This window comes from Calliopsis andreniformis, chromosome 6 (genome assembly GCF_051401765.1).
Source record: "Calliopsis andreniformis isolate RMS-2024a chromosome 6, iyCalAndr_principal, whole genome shotgun sequence".
Classification (NCBI taxonomy): domain Eukaryota; kingdom Metazoa; phylum Arthropoda; class Insecta; order Hymenoptera; family Andrenidae; genus Calliopsis; species Calliopsis andreniformis.
This window is the reverse complement of record NC_135067.1, coordinates 6,131,745-6,155,414: the sequence shown is the minus strand read 5'-3', so window position 1 is coordinate 6,155,414 and position 23,670 is coordinate 6,131,745. Positions and strand designations below refer to the sequence as shown.

Genomic DNA, 23,670 nt, shown 5'->3' with positions numbered 1-23,670 from the left:
TAATAAAAATGTAAATGGTTAAATAGTAAAATTTAACTGAATTATTAAGTATAAGAATAATAATCGAATAATTTAATATCTATAAGACTCAAAACATCTGTAGCTACAATGTATGCAGAATTTTGTAACTGAATATACCTATGTATATTTATAAGATATTATATTAAAGATATATATTAAATACAAGTAATTGATTTATAAATAATATAAAATTTACGTACATGATACTTGAAAATCACAAAAGAAAACGTGAGAACACATATTTTCTATTTTTAATAGGAGTATATTAAAAATAAAGAATATGCAAAAATATATTACCAAAACTGTTTTTATTCAGTTTTGATATTATTAAATGTACATTTTTTTGTACATTATTAAATGTATATAATAAACGACTCAAAAATTAGAAACTCAACAAAAATCCCCTCATCACAATCTTCTCTCATACTCCTCCCTTATACAAAGAAAGAAATGTTAAACTGAAATTATTGAAGCCTCTTAAAAACTTTACAAAAGTACTCCAACAGGCCTGAGTTTAATCGAATCAGTAATAGTCGACTATATAGATTTAACAAAATTGCTCTTACTGTAGTCTAGCCACTTGCGTGAATTTTACAAAGACCTATAACAGATCTTACAAAAGTACCCTACTTAAACCTACCTAGGAGACTTTTACAAGATCTACATGACCATTTTTCCCTCAGAAAACCAAGAAGAACCCATTCATTACCAACTTCCTCGATTCAATAAACCATCCCCAACACAAAAATACTCGTTCCACAGGAAGCTCAACGATTTCCCCACCTTCACCCTTCCGCGACGCTGTGCAGCAGAGCACAACCAATAAATACGTGCAAATCTCGCTTAATTCGTCGGGGCAGTAGCAAGACGGAGCGAGGCGGCGATTAAGAGCGACGGCTGCGAGTCCTCGCGACACCGAGAATACCCGCAAATCGCGGAAGCACCTGTGCACCAAAGAAAACGTGCCCACCGAGTCGCAGAACGAGATCGTGAGGCGCAGAGCGAGGCGTGTGTGTGTGACTCACGCATACGGATGCGTAGACGCGCCGCTGGCTCGTGCGTGCGCGCAGACGGGAAGGGAGAGTGCGTGGTGCACTCTCGAGACACCGTGTTTCACGGCAGACCGCGTGGCAGCTCCTGGATTTATTTATACGTCTCGCGTACCTAGCCGCGTACGAACGAGCGAGCCAGTGCACGGCTGGTTCGCGCTCGGATAAACAGCCCGCGCCAACTATCGCGCGTGTTCGTATTTATGGACGGCGGGGCGAACCTTTCGATTTGGACAACTAACGCGAATTGAAATTTATGCGCGGCAGAATGACGCTAAGACCGAGGGATTACGAAAGATCGTTGCCACGGCTCTTCTCCCGCTTTGCCACTTTGAGTTTCTATATCGCACCGACCTGGCGAAATGTCCTGGCGACTTTTCTAGTTCTTAGGCTTTTAGAGTCTGGTCACGCAAACGTTGAGCTTTGTTCAGATTAGTCGAGTTGCTGGAATTCGAGCAGCTTGAATGTCAGTGAAGCAACTTGACCAATGTGAACCTGTTGTGTTACTTGATTTGAGACATTCCTTCAAGATTCTATTTCGTTTGGGTATATTCAGAGACTTTAAGTCTTGTTCGGGTTAGCCAAGTTACTTAATACTAGCCAAGTGATTTGAACAATGTGAAAATGTTATATTGCTTGACTTGAAATATCCCTTTCAAGCTTCAAGTGAAATTGACATCTTTTCAACTTTTTCTTGTATTGACATACTCGTTGATGGACGTGTATTGTACCATATAGAACAAATTTTAAGCAAATCAAGAAACATGTGAACGTCACGTAGATTGTTAGAAGTGCATGTTGTGTTTGAAAAATACATAACCAAACAACCAGCATACACCCCATCTCTTCTGACGCCATTTTTATTATTTTTGTATGAGAACTAAAGTTCAAGTTACTTTAGAATTGATATCATTTGAATTCAAGTAACTTGACTTGTGTGAACACTAACTTGACATCCAACTACCTGAATAAAAGTGGCTTAAATTCAAGTAAGTTCATTAATTTGGACGAGGATTTAATATAACACGATATATAATGATATTTAATATAATACGACTTACGTCGTATGTTTTTTCTAATTTTCTCAGTTGAAAGTAACAAAGACACGTATTCTTGGGAGCTCAGAAGTTGTCAGTGAGACGGCACAGAGGTAAGAGGCAAGAGTATAACCAGCGAGTAGAGTATAACCAGAGTACAACCAGATTATACAATCAGACGACAAAACGTACAAACTAAAGAAAAATTTGTTTGTATTGTGAATGGAAATAAGCAACAAACAGCCACATCACAGTAACAGAAACATAAAGAAATTACAGCAACAAAATGTTGCTCGTGGAGCCGCAAAATTTAACTATTCGAAGACATTTGTGCAACTACCATTTCCAGCCAAACACTACTTCTGCAAGTGAAAATGCTTTTTCGATAAAGAATTCAGCATTTCAGAACTGGAGAACTGAAAAATTCGAGACTGAAATTTTAAGTAATTTTTTATTACTTCAAAACTAAATATTTGGGAAATTGAAAAATTGTAAATCAGGAACTTTTAAAACGAAATCCATATTTGTCAACTTATTCTAAATAATTCAAATTTCAAATTTCAAATTTAGAAAAGGAGTAGACTATTTCTATATTAATAGCATAGTTTTCTTCTAAATAAAAATTGTAATGTTTACGGTTTCGTAATCTGCACCCATTCAAAGGGGCTATTAAATTCCTCTGCACATAAAACGAACGTAAGTTTCTAAATCGCGTCGTTTATTGCAGGAAATAACAGTACCCAAGACAATAATCTGATAGATCAATCTCTCTCCAGGATTTTTTCCCCCGATAGATTCTCAGAATCCACGAAAGTTCTAGCATAATCGCAGTCTCCTTACATAACCGTTGTGCAACGGCGTACATGTAGGACTGAAAAGAATTTGGAATGCCAAAGAGGTTGATGTTGCCGTAATTTCGTGGCTGCCTCGCCACAGACTGTATGCAGTCTACTCATTTTTACCTCTAACACCAAGGAAAACCTTTACCATGACTCAAGAATGTTCGCTTAATCCTTTCTGCTTCCTAAGCAGAATTAATATTCAAAGTTTCAAGAATTCGAATGGACAATACAATAGTAGATATCATATATAAAAACCGACAAATTGGCATGTTGCAAATGTAATTAAAAAACTGTGTTATAATCATTATTTGACAGTTTAATACTAGTGATTTAAGTTAGGTCAAACTTTGTCATAACTGTAATATGTAATTACAAAATTTTCTAATTTAATCAGTAATGATATTCACTTTTTAAACATCTAATTTTTCTGTGAAGATAATACTTTGAGTATCTTGGAGTGATATAAAAAAATGGACCCTTAAGATACTTAAGTTTCAGGTACATTAATAATTTCAAAAACAAAATGTAAGATTTTTATCAATCGACAGTAAAAGCACTTAACAAAACATTCTGAGAAGAATCTAATAATTTTATTTTAAAGTCCAAAAATTTCAGTGATAATCGTATTTGAGCATTTGTTAATGTCTTTTTTCCCTTATGCTTTAAATCGCACCAACTTCTGTATTATTAACGATTATAAACTATTTTAGACTATTTTAGAAATTAATTTGGATTGCTTCAAAAACTTAATCAAGTTTTCTGTGTTCCCTTTGTGAAAACTATCTTTTAGTAATAGTGTAATTTTTTTCTTCTTTTTTATAATATCTCCTTTATTAATTACACTTTATCTTTGGACATTAGAAGCTAATTGTGCTAGTCTATTACTGCACACGCTCACTCACACGAGAAATCATTAACCATTTAATTTCCTATTATAACTGTGTGGTTTCATTTAATTTTAAAGGAATTTCGATAATTATTCTACTTCGGGCACTGAAATAATATGTGTTCTACTGTAATTGTTGTTAAGAAACAGAAATACCTTTATCGAAGGAACGTTTCATTTTTTAGTTAGGGAGCAGTTTCGATTAACCATCACCACTGTTCGTCAACCACCGACCAAATTTCAAACATAGAAATTACAAGTTCAGTACAGTAATTATATCTAAGATATAACTTATAATAGATAATTTGCAAGTAACATTATTTTTTGTTTGTTTGGAGATTAAAGTCACATCTACCTACTAGGTTACTAGTGACCACAATGCTTCAACTTTTGGTGCACAGTTGAGTTGAGAATGATATTATATTAGACCATAAAGGTCTAATAAGATTTTTTACATGACTGTCCATTCTATAATACTCCCAATGAATTGGTAATATTGTGTTACCTTCTTTTATTGAAGTAACATTATTATTTTTCAGATATAATTACTATATTAAACCTGTCGTTTCTATGTTTGAAATTTGGTCTTTAGCTGTCGATCAATGGTGATGATTGAACGTGATGGCTCTGTTAATTGTATTGTTTCGTTCAATACGTATCCCTTTCATCCCTTCTCTCCCCTGCACTGCACAAGTCGAAAAGAAGCTTCTCGCTAACAATAAGAATACACGAATCTTTGAGCGAATTTCGTGCTCTCAGGACGAGATGTCGAGGTCGAGGCTAGCCTCTTCTTTGGAAGATGGCACGCGTCACATCGCCTCGATTTCCTCTTGTCTGCAATCCGAACTGATTCTTGAAGCATTTGAGTGGCTCCTATTGCAAGAATGTCGTCGACAAAGTGACTGGTGAAGCTATTCTTCAAGTCGTTCAAATGGTATGGAAATAGAAATACAAATGTGCTAGATTGATTCGAGGAAAGGTTTAATAGCTCGTGAATATTGTTAAACGTTGAAAACTTGTTTAGAGTTCAGTTCAGTTTAAAGTATGAACGTTTGACTACCTTTGGAATTTATAGTTTTGCTCATTCGTTATTAGTGTCTATAGACTATAGGCATTTAAATGATTAATGTGAACTGTGATTTGAGCACTAATAGGTTTAGTCAGAGAACATGGTCAGTAGATACGAAACATATAGGCTTTACACACATAACACAAGCAAAGTAGTTAATCTGTCGTACTTAAAAGATTAATTACTATGGCATTGCAGTCGTGCTAGACCTCAGCAAATTTTATTTGAAATGAAAATCAAGAATTTATTATTTTGAATAATATTAAAGGAAATATCGATTCATTTGAAACAATGAACTGCGATTCTCATTATTTTAAAACACAATAAAGAAATATTCGTCAAAATAATTTCAGTTCCTGTGGCAATTTTAATTATTATGTAGAATATTTAATTACTTAGTTATTTCAGAGAGCAACATAAAAAAACAAAAAGCGAAATATAAAATAAAATAATGAAACTTCAAAATTTAAAAAATTGGGATTTAGACAAGTGATGATGGTTAGACCAAAATGTCATTGCGATTTTGTATAAATAATTATCAAATAGAGTGACTGAAATTAGAAAGCCCAAACTAATGTTACACCTACATACTAATGAGCGAATAAAGTGTTTTCGTTCATTTTGCATAATCCTATCCTATCTTACAGTTTTCTCAAACTGCTGTTCCTTACAAAATCTATAATTTCAAATAATCTAGACTTGCACTGAAGTTATCAGGCTGATTACAATCCAAAATGTGGCTCACTAAAGAACCTCAATTGCACTCTAGCAATTTCACGCAAGTAGATAACCATATCCTAATTCCATTCACAAACATCCCAGACATCTCATAATATCTCCACAGAATATAGCCCAGCTACTTATCTCAAACGTCGCCTTAAAGCTTAAAACCACATTTGCTTTCATTCAGAAAATCATGAACCCTTAAACGAACTTGGCTCCCACATTTCTCTTTCCGACGCGGACAATCTCTACAATCCCCATTCTACAGAAGCAGAATCCCTGTTGACACTGTTTCACCCCGCGCTGACCCCTTTGAGTCCCCACAATTATCGCGACCATTCGCAACGAAACACTTCTGGCTGAAAAGGAAAAAAAAGGCAGAAAAAAAGAGAAAGAAGAAAAGAGCAGATATTTTCCAAACGAACTCGCGTCTACCAGCACACGGCGCGGAGGGTGAAAAAGAGACGAGCGAGGGGAGCACGGGGGTGGAGGAGGACCATTCATCTCAGAGGTCGCGACAACTCCCATTCATGCAAAGCGCGTCGGCTTCGCGTCGCGAAAAAGAATAATCGCTGCACGTCGGAAGACCGCGGGCAGAGAATAACATTTGTGTGGTTCCGAAACGTAACAGAGCAGGGGGATGGGGTAACGAAGAAAAAGAAGAAGAGACATCGAGGAATGAAAGCGATCCGTCATGTGGATCCCGTTTTGATTCTGTCGATGGAGAGAGAGAGAGGAGAGACTTTTTATCGTTGCATATTTACGAGTCAGCAGAACGAGCTTTGTCGAGCTAAACGAACGATTTGCGAACAGAACCGAGGCTCGATTGAGGCTGTAAACTTCGCTAACAGGGCCACGCGGAACTTTATTCTTCGTGTTACGAGAGCGAACTGTATGGGCAACGATACCGTGAACGACGGTCCCGCGCGAGCGTAAATATCGTTAATGGTTCTTCTTAGGAGATACGTGCTCGCGGTATTGAATATGCACCCCTGGGCTATGAAATGGGTGCTCGAGGGTGGCGGTGGGATCGGCGCTTGAATAATTATTGGCTTCTTTTTTGCCTGGACTTTCATTAAATGTTTTCTAATTATGGTTTCACTTGGGATCCTCTACCTCCTCTGCTAATTGGGTAGTGGAAAGGCAGGAATATGAGATAGAGTTTTGATTTATAATTCTGTAAACAAGACTAATGCCTTTAACACTAAATTATGAGAGCCGTTTAAATGGCGAGTACAATAATTGAAATTGATTTGCTAAATCGATTAACTCTACAAATTAGGGAATGTATATTTATTTTAAATATAAGAAGTTAAGCATTAATTAAGTGGTTTGGCACTTAAAATTTTAAATAATTCAGAAAGTTGAGTTAATCACTTTGGTCTGTCGACGACTTAATTATACTTTACGTACAGGTATCTGATTTTTTGCAAACGTTATTCTTTTCTCAGTTATTGTGGAATACAATTAAAAAACGTGTCAATGCCTAAATGTTGTTCTTATAAATTACGTACTTTCTCAAAAACCTACAATTTTAGCATATAATTAAAAATAAATATACAGGTAATCTGTGCTACTGCTAACACTTATTAGAAATTAAGTATTGTGAAGATTGTAACACCTCCCCTAACAGCTGCTATCGTTTATCGTTTTTTGACTTCATTGTTTTTATTTAGATAGTAATAAAAAGTTTTTGCATATTTATATTGAATTGAAATTTTCTATAACATATTCTCTTCACAGTTATGAGTTATATTCTCACTATTTTCATTTCTTCAACGCAACTAATTCACAAATATTTTAATTTTTAAATATTCAAATAATTAAATTTTCAAATCCTGAGATACAAATATTTTAAAATATTTAAGTATACAAATATTTCAAGTTTCGAGGTTTTAGATTTCCAAATTCATAAATTTCAGAAATTTGAACATTTTCAGGCTCTCAGTTTTAAACAGTGAACTTCCTTCATCCTCAGTCCCTCTTTATCTGTATCAATTTTTGGAACAAACTTACGCAAATGCTCACGAAGTTTCGCATCCACTAAACAGACTGGAAAATAACTATTATTAAATAAAGCAACACACCTAAAAAGTGCAGTGGTACTGCTTTTAATAATATAGTTAACAGTACTAATTTTCGCATGAACGAATTCTTCTGAAAATTTTATGTTTGAAACTACTGAAGTGTTTGAAAAGTGAATATTTCACCTTTAACAAATTATGCATATCCTGCTTTCACGAAGATACTGAAGCGTTCCATCATCACACAGGAAAGCGTTTATTAATATGTACGTATACTGACTACAAACACTTAAGGGTACAAGAATATTTTATATCCTCTAATCCCGTCGCTCGTAATCAGTTAAAGATAGGTACGTAATGACAGTGAAACGTCGAACTTATTACATAGTCATACAGCTACGTGTACTAATGGTGTATGTATATTACAAATAATGAACAAGTATAGCGTATTACTAATAACGCATGAATATTGATAAGAGACACTGTACGCACAAATACGTAGTCGAAGTATTTGAAAAACGATATCCTTTAGTGATTACGTATTAATTATGGTTATTGTGTAATTTCAAGCCTTATTGCATCAGCTGTTGTTCCTTTTATAGTTGATCGCAAAAGTATCCGGTCATGTTAATAATTAAGTAAATATTAGGTATGATGGAAGTATACATATTTACAATATCAGTAAGGAAATAGTTAACAAAAAGGTTTTATTAAATTACGAGATGCTATTTTTATATGTATGTATGTATCGTCAGGTAAATAGACGATAAATGGATGAAATTTCTTTTAGTGATTAGACGAAATCATATTTTTGTGGCTAATTATGCATGATGTAAAGAAAAATTGATATTTAAACGAAAAAGTAAACATGTGATAATTATAAAGGATGTAAATTTCTACTCTGATAGTTTCTTTCTATTCTGATACTTTCTTCATTTTTCATTGAGTGACATAGACATAAATATGGAATTTGTTAAATTAAAAGGCGTAGCTCTGAAACGACTGAAGTGTACCTTTTTAACCTTTTCCAAAGAAGAAAAGAATGAACAAAAATTTTGTGTTGAGATGAGTCTACACTATGTTGTATAACAAAATTATAGAACCTTTTAGAAATCAAAAAAGAGACATATGTATAACATCTCCCTTTTCTGTGTTCTAAAAAGTTACACAACTTTGTCATATAACATATAGTACAGACCCACCTTTATAAATGCTTCCAAGGTAAAAAAATGTTTATTAGTAGACTTAGGACCCTAAGTCTACTAATGATTTAAGTAAAAACACACATTAATAATGGCAAACTCACTAATAAAAACCAATACCCTACTCCCACAGATTTTCAGTAGCGCAACATTTGCTAAGCCTATGCTTCCTTCAACAATAGCCTTCGCGGCAAAGTACCATACAGTTGCGCAACGCAAAGCTCCCAAAGTGCGTGCTCAGCTTACCGCCACCAGAATCACCGAGAACCTGTCAAAGTGCCAAGACGCAGTCGAGAGTGGAACCCCAAGCGAAACGCGATTCGAGCAGCCCGCTGGCTCGCGACAGAGGGAAAAATCGGGGAAATCTGTCTGGGGCGAATTAAAATGCGAATTTAAAGGAAGGCTCGTCGAAAAAACGGGCCACTCGAGGGGAATAATTGCGTGCTGGCGCGAAGGGTGCGCTCGACTGGTTTTTAGGAGGGATCAGCGCGCGCAGGCGGCGCGCGTGTCGAGCTTTTTGAAAATCTCCGGGCGGGAGGGTCGGCTGCTCGCGGTTTTTGCCCAAAGGACGCGAGACAGCCTCGCCAGACGATGCCAGTCACCGTCGGAGGCCCTCAGGATCGCGGCAAGAAGTGTCCAATTTAAAATGTAAATTGCGCCGGATATTTGGCGTATCGCGGTGCTCGCTGCGAAATGGTCGCGAAATTAAAATGTAATTTAATTTCAGCCCTCCCCTCCACGCTCGTGGCCTCCTCCCTCTGAGTCCTGCTCTCCCCACTTCTTTGATACACCTCCAGCTCTCTTATCGCGTACAGCTGAGGCTGAACCGAAAGGCGTTTACTTTACTGAGCTCTACCAACTCCTACGTCGATCCTTCTTCACGCTTCGGTTTTTCACCCTCCCTTTTGTGAAAGGATTTTCAAACGTCAATTTTCTTCGTCGTTTTGTCGGGCTAAATGGCGGAAACACAAGCTGGGAATTTTTGGTTTTTGTAGCGGTGAAAGGCAAAGGGAATCTGGTGTTGACGGAAGGAGCGATCGTTGTTTTCGTTTGCGTCAAAGGAAAATCGCGGAATTTTTTATATTTTGAGGATGGAACAGGTGAAACAGGAGTGCTGAAGTTTCTTTGTGTTTGGAAAATATTGTTTGCTGAGCTCTGTGTTTCTGGGATTAATGTGTACACAGTTATCTATTTGTGAGAGGCTTGTGTAATTACAGGGACTGACGAATGTCTTCGTGAAATGATTCGTAAATTGTAACATTCAAACTTTTTTAAAATTATTTTAGCTTTTGGTTTGAGATTGGGGAAATCACTACGAATTTAAAATAAAATATGAAAATTAGAGAGATAGAAGACAAAATATACGTACAAGAGTTTTCGTAATAATTAAAATGTAGATCGATTTTAAGATACAAGCTATATAGTATATCTGTTTTATTTGAACTCAGTGGAATATTTTAGAAAAAATTAACGATATAAAATAAAAAGTTATTAAAGAAATTGTTTGATACCAATGGAAACATAATATTATATAAATATCTTTTGTATTGGTGAAAGATTGAGTAAGATTTCAGTGTCAACATTCATTTTAAAATATAAATCTATATTTTGTATTTCTGAATCCTATTCTACGTAAAAATACGAACAACATTTGCCTAAAATATTTGTTTGTACAACATTTGTTTTTAAGATATTTAAAGAAACTACAAAACTATGTATTGATTAAAGGAAAAATTGCTCCTTATAAAACTTTGAGAATTTTTTCATAATTTTTTATCAACCTAACGCTGCTTATCACTACTTAAACTGATACAATTTTTTAAAATAATCTTTTTACTTGTTCCCCATCTTCTTTTTGACAAAACACAAAAAATTGACACTACAGGAATCAAAAATGAAGTTCGAAAATGTACTATTCATGTCCCATGAGAGATCCCCTAAAACGCATTAGGAGCAATGCATTCTAGTGGACTTCTCATCAGACACAAACAGTACTTCTCTCTATTAGATTATTGCTTGTGTAATCTCGAGATTATACTGAGTTACGTTTACATTACATATATGTACCAAAAAGATTAATGCTTATAGAAACAACAACAGTTAATCTATAAATTGTAACGAACAGGAAAAATAATACTCATTCCACAAACCATCCAGATAATTAATACCACAATTATATTGCATTAATAATTTAAAACACTTTTCTTTGCTCAAAGTAACTATATACGTACTTTAATCCCAAAAAATCTAGCGAACACATCTCGTAATACATTCTAAAATTATAACTCAAAATAACCTCATATTATAAAAAAATAAAAATGATTAAGTTCGATGGTTATCAAGTGCCTTGATTATTAAACGCTTCTCAGTGAAATTACAATAAGCGAGCGAGAATCGCTACAAGCGAATCCGTGTTCCTAAGGACACCATAAGCACTCGTAAGCATCACCATAGCAACCGTTTAATTGGAAAAGGATCCCCGTAATAAAATCGTCGAGTGTTTCTGTTCTACGACGCGGAGCAAAACCAACCGTCGTCGGTCCCGTAATTGTCCGCGGAAGGGCGCGACGAATTTCGAGCTAAGCCACTTCATCGTTTTCTTCTTTGACTTTAATTTTTGTCGGAAGAACGACGAACCACAAGCTGATCCTTCTCATCATAATCTCTCTCCCTCTATCACCCTCTCTCTAATTCAATTTCTGATCGAGCCTAAAGCTGTACACTTGTCAGCTCAATGTTCACCGTAGAAACATCAGATTGGAATAAAAAGGAATATCACGCTTCCCATCTATCGCAGCGTTAGTCGAGGATTAATTTCTTTGAAAATACTGATGAGTACACTAGGGAATTACGAGATATTGATACACGTTTATCAGATTAATTAATATGTTAATGATAATTCTAAAATATAGGTGCTTAATAGAGATAGCGATATTTCCTAGCGAGAAAATACTACATTACTATAATATACTATGAAGAATGGATGCAAATAGCAATAAACTATAAATGAATGTTATAATGAAAACGTACAGTTAAGAGAATTATGGTCTTTCTTTCATTTTAATCAGTTCGTTCTTTAAACAATTTTAAGCTTAAATTGGAACTATAATTTGACTAGAAGATACTATTTTCACTTATCAACTTATTATCATAGCTTGTTAAGAACAGTGTATGTAAATAAAACTGAACAATTTAACCATGCATTTGCGACAAATATGCATCTATGATATAAAAAAGGTAGAAATATATTTAAAAATGTTGTCTGTATGTAGTTTCAAACGCTGATTATTTTTCGAATTTGTTGTTCGAAAAGTATGAAAAATCTAATAGAAATTTCTCTACTGCAAAGTGATCTCAGTTTATCTGGAAACACTCTGAGTGTTGGCAGCATTTATGGCAAATGCTGGCATTGTAAGAGTTGCCGCCAACACTCATTAGTGGGTTCTGGGTTTCCAGTTAAACCGATCTGGTATTTAATGTAGAATTTAATGCGAAGAAATTTCAGAAGAAAGCAATTAATTTCAGCGTTTCTCGATATGTAACGATCGCATTCCACAACCTGAAGAACGCTTTGTTGACTCAGGTGCAGCGATCTTCACACGTGGAAACTCGTGATCACAAATGAAACTATAAAGAAATTCAGATCAAAATAACCCCTCTAACACTAAACGAATCACAATCTATATTTCTTGCAATATCTTCATAAAAATCTTAGCAATGAATTTCTGACATCACATGTTATTAAACACATATGTATATACTGCAGTTGGACTATTTCTATTATCTTTAATACGTGAAAATAAATTTTAGAAAGTAGGTATAATCATGGACGATAATTTTTTCCAATTTTGAACTGTCAGCTGGGTAATTTATTAAGATCAATTGTTTATTTGCAAAATGTTGTTTCGTCTTTACAACATTTTACATAAAATGTATATCGCACATGCACTTCCAAACATTTGAATCAAAAACGACACAACTCAAAAAACGTGATTTTTGAATGATAGTTATAAATCAGTTTAACAAATGCGCTTTTATTCATTATAAAAAATTTGCTAGTTAAAGATCAAAATTACAGAATTTATTAAAAAAAGTCTTCAAATGTAACTTATAAATTATTTATATAATAACAAGAACATCATTTAATGCAAGTAACACAACTATTTTTTAGACTAATTATTCAAGTAAAGTAAGTTTCATTAAGTACCTAATACTAATAAATAATTTCCTTCTAAACTCATAAATAATTTTTTGCTTCCTCTCAAAATCATACTTTTTTGAGTTGTGCCACTTTTGTAATAAATGTGCGATATATATAATAAGAAATATAGAAATACACTAATACAATCACACCATGTAAAATTACGTAAAATCGCGTGAAAACAGTTAGATAAAAACCTATCTGTATTAAATAGTAATAATTATCTCTAGAACACGAGGTGGACCAGTTAAATGGAATCGCCCAAATACCTGCCTTATTTAAAATTTCTCAAAATACGATTGCACTATTTTAAGGAGCACGTGTGACAGTGAAAGAATTTTAACCTTCACACATATCTATTAACTTATAAACTAGCATGCAAAGCTATTGTTAACAATCAAAATTGTGAACATTACCATTAATCTAATTGACATGGCGTATCTGCATCTGCTTGCTTCAGGACCTCCTTCATTGTACATACAATAAATGACACTTCTCCAGGAAAACACACAAAACTGAAACACTAGAACTACAAAACTCAAAACTGTGCGAACACTTTCTGTTGAACTTTGTGTAAACAGTAAGGAAATGAACATTTGTTCTATGAAAAAGTAACTAAAAATCGGTAAACTATCCCAACGTCTGAACGAACGCGAAGAAAGTGGTAGAAGCGCGAGCGTGCATGCGCGGTAGCGATCATGTGACTATGCACATGCGCAGTAGTAATCACGTGACTGTTCACTTGCGCAGTAGCAATCACGTGATTGTTCACTTGCGCAGTAGCAATCACGTGATTATAGTTCAAATTTCTGTAAATACTTTAAAAAGAATACTTTTTAATTACAAACATGATTACGTAACGGCTATTAAAATCAATTATTTTTATTTATATCAGTTGCAAAATTATACCTACGTAAAAGTGTATGACATTCTACTGGAGAAAGCAAAGATTATCCTAAAATGTTGAGAAACATAACATTCATACAAATGGAATTGTGTTGTACAATATATCTTGAACTAAACATAATTTTCTGATTCAATACAAAATAACATAAATCACATATTTCTATTTTTGAGATATTGACGTCTGAAATTTCGAATTTCAATTCTGCACTGAGGATTTGTATCTTATTAATTCTTGTTTTTTTTTTTATGAAAAAAGTTTCTTTAGTTGAATCCTATTTTATTGAAAATAGAATTTTTAAAAAACTATAATATTAGAATATAACCACAGAATTTCTTTCATATATTTTTCATATATTTCTCTCTCATATATTTAATAGTACACACGTTTTCAGAAGTCTTTAAGACATCTTATGAACGTAAATTTCGGAAGTCCTTAAGACGTGCGCTATCAGATGTTTTCAAAGCGTTCAAATTATGTCGTTTGACGTTCAGACATAAAATAAACGTCTTCAAGACGTCGTGTGATACCTGGAATATTATAATAGCTACTAGAAAAAACAAGAGAATATTTCGCAAAATAAATGCATCGTTAGTAAATCATCACACGAGTTCATAATTTCATACCTGGCGAATGCTGCACAAGAAACAAACCAGGAGTAGGTTCACGGTGAACAGAAAAGTCGAGGGGAGAGAAGGTCGAAAGCAGTAAGGTCGAAAGACCGAACACGCGTGGGCAGGGGGAAAGGGAAGAGGAAACGAAGGAAAGTACGAAGCAAGAATCACGGTACGTACGCGTATAACTACGTGTCGTATAAACGGACCCTTGAGAACATAATTCATCGCCGTAAACAGCCGTACGCGTGCCGTCTCGAATTAACGGCGAGCCGCAACAACGAGAACCGCCCCGTTTGGCTTGCCCAGTCTGTTCGCCAACACCTAAACTCTTCCAGCCTCGTTTCCCTACTTTTCTCGACACTTTGCCGAAACCTTGGACACTGAATTTGTACAGGGTGATCAGTTTAACTGGAAATCTTTCAAGTGTTGGTAGCATTTACTGTAAATGCTGTTAGAATTGTAAGTGCTGCCAACACTCATTAGAGGGCTTCCTGTTAAATTGATCACCTTGTAGAAGTTCGCACAGTGGGGCAGAAGGCCCGAAAAGCTGGTCAAAAGTAAAAAAATGGAAATTCAAGAGCACAGAGAACAGATCTGGGATTGTAAGATAAAACACTTGAACCCTTATTTTTAGATGAAAAATTCTTTTAATGCTCTTTTTTCTTCCTAAAAATATAGTTTTTATATTCTAGATGTCAATTAAAACCTTAACTCGAATTTTCTGAAAATGTGATACCTGAAGAAATTTCTTCAGAGGAGCAATAATATACCAGTAAGACAAAACGTATCTGTGTGGATGTCTATATTAATAAAAGTTATAAGATTATATGAATACCGTTATCCTACATAATAATAAATTAATAGTAATATCTCTATTCAGTGATCGTATAATAATTTCGTCAAAGAAACAAAGCTATATAATTTATGCCAGGTTTTTTGTGCTCTTGCCCCACTGTGCGTCGAAATGAATTCAAAGACGTAACGAGGCGTAACGAGTTGAGTTCCATAATTTCTTGAGTGGAATAATGGACGAGCGGCAGCGTAATGCACACAAAAAAGATATTATGCGTACTATGCTATTAGTAGAACCGTGGTACTCTAATAAACCATGGGAAATCTGAAATCGATAGAGTTTCTTGCTAATGGTTTTAAATAAAATAATTTTGAAACTTTTTTTAAATACGAAGCTTAGAAATTTTTCGTTATTATTGTACAGAATTTGTTGAAAATTCTGTCAGGACATATCCAATCGGACAAAGGATATCTAATGTCTTAATGCAAATGCACTGTTGATAGATAATGTAACCTACGATTGATTCTATCCGTACCATTCAGGTCTATGACTAGATAACAATATTTTTGTCTCAAAATACGAGGTAGTTTCAGGTCTTCTTTTTTATTTTTTTCAAATACTATTTACAAACGTAGATATGAATTATACTGTCGGTTATGAGTGAGTTATGTGACAGAAAAGTATTCATTAAAAAGTGTTAGGAAATGAGAGGTCATAAAGTAGAAAAGTAAAAGTTGTTTATATTTTATGTAAGTGAACGTAAAAAGGAAAATTTTAAATAATTATGTGTATGTATGATATATTTATGTAATGAGCAACATAACTAAAATTATTTCTAGTATATAATAATATGAAAAATAATCGTAAATGCCTAGGTGAATAATTATTTTAGAAAAAATTTATTCAAACATATCTATACTGTATGATTAAAGTAGAACACATATAACCTACACTATTCAATTTCTTTTTATTACTTAGTTATATTTGTTCAAGATTTAAAGATCACAAGATCACTTCCCCTTTGTTAAATTACAGATATTGTTTTTTTTAAATCGAGGATAATATTGAAAAAAATTCAATTATAGGTTCTGACAATAAATATTTTTATGACTCTTAATTCTACACAAAAGTGCACTAAAAAGTAACATTAAAGTTTTTCAGTTTTATTGATTTATATTTGATTTCCTTTAAAGATCATTTCCGGAGTTATGATACTTCACATAATTAAATTATTTTGAATATTATTCAATCTACAATCTTTATTGCACAAACCAAATTTTGTACCACTTAAACTAAAAGTGACCTTTATATTTTATAAAATACAAATGACACAAGAAACCAAATACGAGATGAGTGTATTACAAGCAACTCCAACTTCAACAAATATCCAACTTCCCTCCAACAGACAAAATCATTTTTTTTCTTTAGAAAACCCTGAGGGGACACTCCTCTGCCCGAGCCTTCGTCGCGAAATAATCCCTTAAGTGACCATAAAATTGCCTTAATATTTAGGCACGAAGAGAATTTACGAGGTGGCAGAACCGACCAGGAAGCCCCAACTTGGAAATCCCTTATTTCCACGGCGTGCATCGTAAATCGCATGTGACGCTGGTGCCACTCAAAACGCGAAACCCTAGCATATGTTACCCGGCCGCTTAAACGTTGTTGGCTTATGTTGCAAGAACAAAACGGGACACAGTTCGGGAAACATTGAAAGCCACTGGAGATATACTTCATATCGCGGGGACACTCTGAGTAGGAAGGGCAGCAGACGGTGATCTCAATCCTGCCAACGAGCTCTATGGGCCACACTCGAGTATTAAATGACACTGCTACTTTTTTCGCACGGATTCGCGTACAATCCATTATTAAAACGTTGCTTACGTGTACATGACGTTTATGAATGCTACCCCTCGACGAGTACCTCGTATCTCACGAGGTATCCTCTCGTATTTTATACGGGCGTGGGTTAGAGCTTCCGATGAGGGTGTCTACAATTTAGTAACTTTCGGCAGGACCAAAATGGTGGCTGTGTGAAAGAGAAAATAAGGTGGTACGGAACTTCGAAGTTGTTGGTTGTAAACCTGTGTTGATCTTTTCGAAACTTCTAAGAATAATTTTGTTAGACTGTTCAGTTTAGTTATTGAATAGGGAAGAATTATTTACGTTATTTGTAATTATATATTTAGAATTTACTATATTTTTTGTGGAAGAATGTCAGTTGAGGCAATCATGCTATAACTCGAAAAATAACTGTCTTTGAATTATTAGTAATAAAAAACCAGTTCTTGCATAAAATAAAGTTATTACCACGTTTCTTTAAGAGTTATGATTTTTTAGTTATGTCATCGTTGCAGCAAATGAGCGATATTACTCGCAATTCTTTCGTATAAAAGTGTAAGTTACGTTTCGGCTAATTGAACACCGGTTTCAGATACACTAGGATCTCAATTAACTGAATTGTAATTACCCATAAAATTTGGTATCCAGTTTCTCAATCATTCATTTTATTAATGATGAGAGAAACAGTAGAACTGTGGTATGTTGCTCAAATTCAAATCATAATCCAATAATAGTATGCAGAAAGTAAAATAATTAACCATTAGGTGGTATTTCAATATTAACTATAGTCTTGAGTTGATTAGTCGAAGTCTTGCTCTAAGTTCATATTATCAAAATATTAGCTGCATATTGTCTATTTTTCTGAAATATATTTTGTAGGTAGAAATATGTATAAATTTCAAGTGATTAAATAACTAATAAAAACAATCATTTTGATCTTATAATTCTCATTTTATGTTTACGACAATACAAACTAATACACATTGAAAGAAAGATTATAGGTATCAAAATTTCAAGGTTCTTCTTTACAAATATGTGGTCAAATCCAAATCCAAAAATTAAATTTTTTCAAAAGTACACAGTTAATAAAAAAAACATACGTGAGAAAATAAAAATTAACAAATATTAGGATAAATAAAAATCATTGATATTAATTTTCAGTTCACGGAAGACAGAAATCGTCTATTTAAAAATCCAGTAAAAATCACTTAAGTCACCGTTTTAAATGGAAAACAAATTTTCAGAGACAGTAAAAATACTTCTATTTAAAAAAAGTGAAAAAAAAACAGATAAAACAAGATTTCAAAGAGTAATTCAACTCCATTAAATATCACAAGAAAGCCTGATATATTTTAAGTCTCTCAGCCAACTTCACAGACGTCCCCATTTAAACTAAATCAGAAGACAGCGCCCCGATTAATTACGATTACGCTTGTTTTGCCGTGATGATCCCTCTCTCGGCGCGGATCGCGGTTGTCGCGCGAAAAGGGCGTTCTTTATCGATTCGAAACGATTTTAGAGGGTGGTTTTGTCCCCGACGTTTTTGATTTGAGCATACATCCTCAATATACGAGTCTCGAGGCAACGCTTCGCCGCTTCGAATTAAGGGGTGAACCAAAAGGAGCGGCTGCCCTAACCCTGGGGTCGTTCCACGGGCAAAATGGAACAAGAGTAAGAGATGGAATCGCGAAGAGCAGAGTGGAGAATTGAGAACTGGGAACGAAGGACGCGAACTGGAGGATCAGCAAGCGGCAGAACGAAACAAAGTCAACGCGACTGTTCATTTTCCATCATATGCTCTGTACATATATGTAGGTATATATGACGAAGGATCTAGTTTCTTTTCAACGTGGCATCGCATCAACTGCATCTTGGTTATTAGCGACAATTACTGTAGATGGAATAATATGACTGTTAGATCTTATTACAGAGTGAGAAATATTTTAGGAGCGAAATAACATTAGATAATTGTTTTCTGTTGTTAAGATTGCTGTCTAAAATTTGGTGCAGGCTAGTTTACTATAGAATGGAATTGGAATTATTTGAATATTGTATAGAACAAGACAAAAGTCACTTATAGTCAGACTAGAAATATAGCGTGATCGTAAAATGAATCAAAGGGTAAAATAAACATGTTTGGGGCACTAAACAAGCGAAGTGACAGGAATACTAAAATATAATGTAATATAATATACTACTAAAAAAATTCTTCGATTTGATATTATGCATATACTGCAGTAGATATTTATACGATGAATGTCTTCATTCTATGCTAATACCTTTCGTTTACTCAGCAACAACGAATGTGAAGATTCGACGACAAACCATGAAAACAGGGATTGAAATATGATACCTACTAGTCAACACGGCAAGTTTAGAGTTTCGTAGTACATCATAAAAGTAATATGAATGAACTCCTGATATTTTTGAAAATGAAAATGACAGACGCAATGTACATTCAGATTTTATTTTTAACGTTACGAAAACGAGATAACGTGTAGATAGATGCTATAAATCATCTGTTTTCTTAATCTAGCTAAAGGTTGTCCGAATTATAAATTATAGCGTTTCGTATCATTTTGGTTGAAAAAATGCGGGGAATTTATTGGTACCATTTCTACGAAAATTTAAAAGGGAAATAAAAAAGTTAGTGTGTTAGATAGTAGATAGTCTATTTTGACCTTGTTTTTTATGGTTCTATTGTACTCCAGCGTCGAGCACTCGCTAGTGAGGGGTCGTTGCAGATGAGTAAGCAAAAAATGTAGCTAAGAGATCATGTTTCACATAAAGAAAGAAAAACTGAAAATCTCGCTTAAGGAAATATGCTACAAAAAGGAGAAAATTAGCAGTGTTTACTAGAATCTCAGTTTTCAGAGCTATGGATTATTTTTAACTCCCATGAAATAATACATTCATTCCAAAATCAAGTGTTTAAGTCAATCGAATCTGAAGAAGCTTCATGATATACTTCTTATAAAGTATAATTAAATTCAGCCATTAAAAAGATAATATCGTATGAAACTAAAAATTAAAATTGATGTAGACATGAAATTAAAGTAAAAGATAAATAATTAATATCTAAAACTATTTTTGCAGTTCTTCAATATAACTCGGAAGAAAATTTCAGTTATTTCATATAATTTTGTAATAAAAGACTAATTTCGAACTGATTGAAAATTAATCGTGTAAGTCGAACTTGCCTGCCTAAGTGATCAATAAAACACTACACGTAAACGTCAGATAAATGCACAGTGGAATGATATGGATCTTACACAGGTCGAGTGGTAAAAACTACGTACGTTAATAATTTACGACTTTCCACCATAAAAATAATTATTGCAGTGTTTTCTCAGACCATAAAACTTGATCTCCAAGCTAAAATTATTAAGCAAGTAAAGCCAGCCTTTCTATAGGGAAGTGGCTACTGGCTACAGTAGAATGTTATTAAAACTGCGTTAAAATCTGTTCAATGTTACTCTTCAAATACTAGTTCGTTTCGAACTATAAAACAATTCTTATTATTGAGCATGTCGTTATAGACAGTATTTCCTCACCATAAACTGTTCCCTGACATAATTCTTAGGATTACTGTCTAATTTTTTTTCACCCACTCCTGATAAGACAAGAATGAATTATTAATGCACAAATTGATGGACATTCCTTATTCTGTGTAAATGTGTTATACCAATTCGCAAGTTTATAACACATAAATGATATAATGAACTTTTACAAATTACAAATATGTTCCTTAATTATTTTTAAAACTATGTTTTTTATGAAATATTTTAGCTAGAATAAATAAATAAAGATATTATCCTTACTATGAATTTTATAACCTAAACTTAACTGGCATACTGCATGTCCAATTTAGATACACACGTTTAATTATTTGTTGAACTCTTCATAATATGAGGGAAAATTTAGAAGAAAGCTTAAATACTTTATAAAAGTAATATTGTAAAGATATCAGTATCAGACCTATTATTCGGAGCGAACCATATTCAGAGGAACTCGTTCCAGTACACTCATTTAATTGCACAGAATATCTTATAAAACGAACATTTATCGTCATTTAAAAATTTTAAGTAATAGATTTTTTAATAAATTTTAACTAACGTGTTGAAGATTTGTTTCTACTTTTTTTAAGATTTTGTGTTCTCGACTTGTAACAACTTTTCTGTAAAGATACGATAAGTCTATCTTTGATATTAACATTTCTTTCGAAACTGGAATACAACTGAATAATATCATAGAAAAGGTACTACAAGAACTAAAATCGACGTATGTTAATAAACTTGATACTGAAATCTGCAAATAATTTTTTATATAATATAAATATTATATAAAATATTAATAATTTGTTTCTATAGTGTCTCCTCAAGTTTTACAGAAAATTCCTTCATATTCCGAATAATTAAAAAATAAACAACCCTTATGTATTGATCAAATAACTATTACATATAAAAATGATTTAATTAGTTTCTATCTTATAAAATGGCATGAACTGTATTTTCACATCAGAAGACGTCTATCAAAAATCAACGAATTGTATAATAAACAAAATTCTTACTGAAAAAGCATTAAATATAAAAATTAAATTTCAATGATTAATAATGCATATATTTAAACAAAACACACTTTACCTAAATAAATCCCGAACTAAATCTGAACAAAACTAAAACTCTAAAATCATTATTCAACTACTCCCACTTTTTCAAAACTTTAACTTCCCACCCAAACAACACTTCCAATACAAAAATCAGATTCCAAGTCCCAGAACCCCAAGACTACACATTTCATAAGGAACCCCCATGAACAATCAATTAACTCAAAGACTCCTCACACTCTAAGATCCACACTCCCCTGGTGTCCCGCAGAGGCGACCTTACTCGCCCCCCACGCAACGTCAATATCCCCGATACCGAATGTCTCCTATCGAGACCAAATCCTATGAGCAGGACCAAAAAACAGGACCCACTCGAGAAAGGAAACGACCACAAGGAAACAAACCTTTGCATTCGTTGGCATCTCTAGCAGTAGCCCGTGCCCAGGGTCGATCGAAGTAGAACGGCCGACACCTCTCGCAGTCCCTGCCGGCGGTGTTGTGCCTGCACTCGCAAGCAAGCTCGCCGTCCTTGCCAGGGATGCACCTTGCCGCGTGGCCGTTGCACTTACACCTGCCGCCGACGGCGAAGTCCGAGACCGCGTAGTGGTGTGCCAGCGTGCCAGTGCCAATGTTGTTAGCCAGGGTGCTAGTAGTCGGCGTGGACACGGTGACAGCGGCGAAGCTCATATCGCTGACATCCAAGGCGTCGATCGACTGCATCTCCTGAGGCGCGATCACCTGGTGCACCGAGGGCAGCGCAGTGGCCAGAGTGTCCACCCCCCCGCGAAGCAGACTCTTCTGGCTCTTCAATCTCTCCTCCCTTTCGCGCTCCTTCTTCGCCAGCTCTTCGAGACCAAGGCCGTGGTCGTCAGGACCCAGCGGCGGGACCTGCTGCTCCGGGGTGGGCGCCTGGGGCATGTGTAGCCGGTTGAACACGACACGGATGTCGGTGGCGGTAACCCAATCCTGGAGCACCGGCGAGTTGTCGAAGTCCGAGGCCGAGGGCCTCCCCTCGAGGGTGCTGAACGCGATCCTGCCGACGGGACCAAGGCCATCCCCGCCAGTGTACCGATGGCTGTCCGTGCACCTCGCTTCCTGCTCGTTCTCCTTGGTGATGGTCGCCCGATTCGGCCGACCGTACACCCTGCGACACTGGGACGAGTAGAACTGGAACGGCTGCCAGGTCTTCCCGTAGTCCATCGACTTGTAGATCGCGATCGAGTCGGGCTTGGCCGCCTTCGGGCAGAACTGCAGGCTCACGTAGGTCAGCTCGTACTTCTTGCCCAGGGACAGGGTCAGGGTGACGTTGTCTGGCGGCGCGGAGAAGCTCTGCGAGGTGACGAGCGGCTCGCTGCGCCAGCAGGTCACGTTGTTGGGGTTGCTCAGGTCCGTGAGGTAGCTCGCGGGGAACCGGCGCCGCGGCGTGCTGTCGTCGCAGATGTGGCACTGACCTATGCCCGTGCTACCACCGGGCTGCTCGGTCACATCGCAGTACCTCGTCGGACCGCCGCTGCCGCAGGTCGACGAGGCCTCCACGGCCGCGCCGAACGCGGCGTTCACGAAGTCAGGTATGCAGCGCCGCGGACGATCCTCGTCGTAGCACGGGTCCGACGGGTGTTGCTGGCTGGAGAACATCTTCGCGAACATCTCGCCGCCCGCCAACGTGCTCCCGCGACGGAGGAGGCTGGCCGTGGCCAGCAAGACCAGAGTCCATGCCGCTTGGCTCCTCATCCTTGCGTGATCGAGATTGGATCGAGGCTTTCTGGAGTTCCTTGGGCCTTGAGCCTTGGATCTTGGGTATTCCTTGGGTATTGAGTGTTCTTGGTTCTTAAGTCTTGAATCTTAGGTATTCTT

The 23,670-nt window shown here is 35.6% G+C and overlaps 1 protein-coding gene across 1 annotated transcript in view; it reads right to left on the bottom strand.

Annotated features, from left to right (window-relative positions):
• LOC143180389 (netrin-1) overlaps positions 1-23,463 on the bottom strand; it is a 260,615-nt gene extending 237,152 nt beyond the window's left edge. The window contains exon 1 of the mRNA XM_076380084.1: positions 22,221-23,463. Within this exon, the coding sequence (XP_076236199.1) occupies positions 22,221-23,463 (1,243 nt within the window). The remainder of the gene's footprint in view (positions 1-22,220) is intronic.
• Between the last annotated feature and the right edge of the window lie 207 nt (positions 23,464-23,670).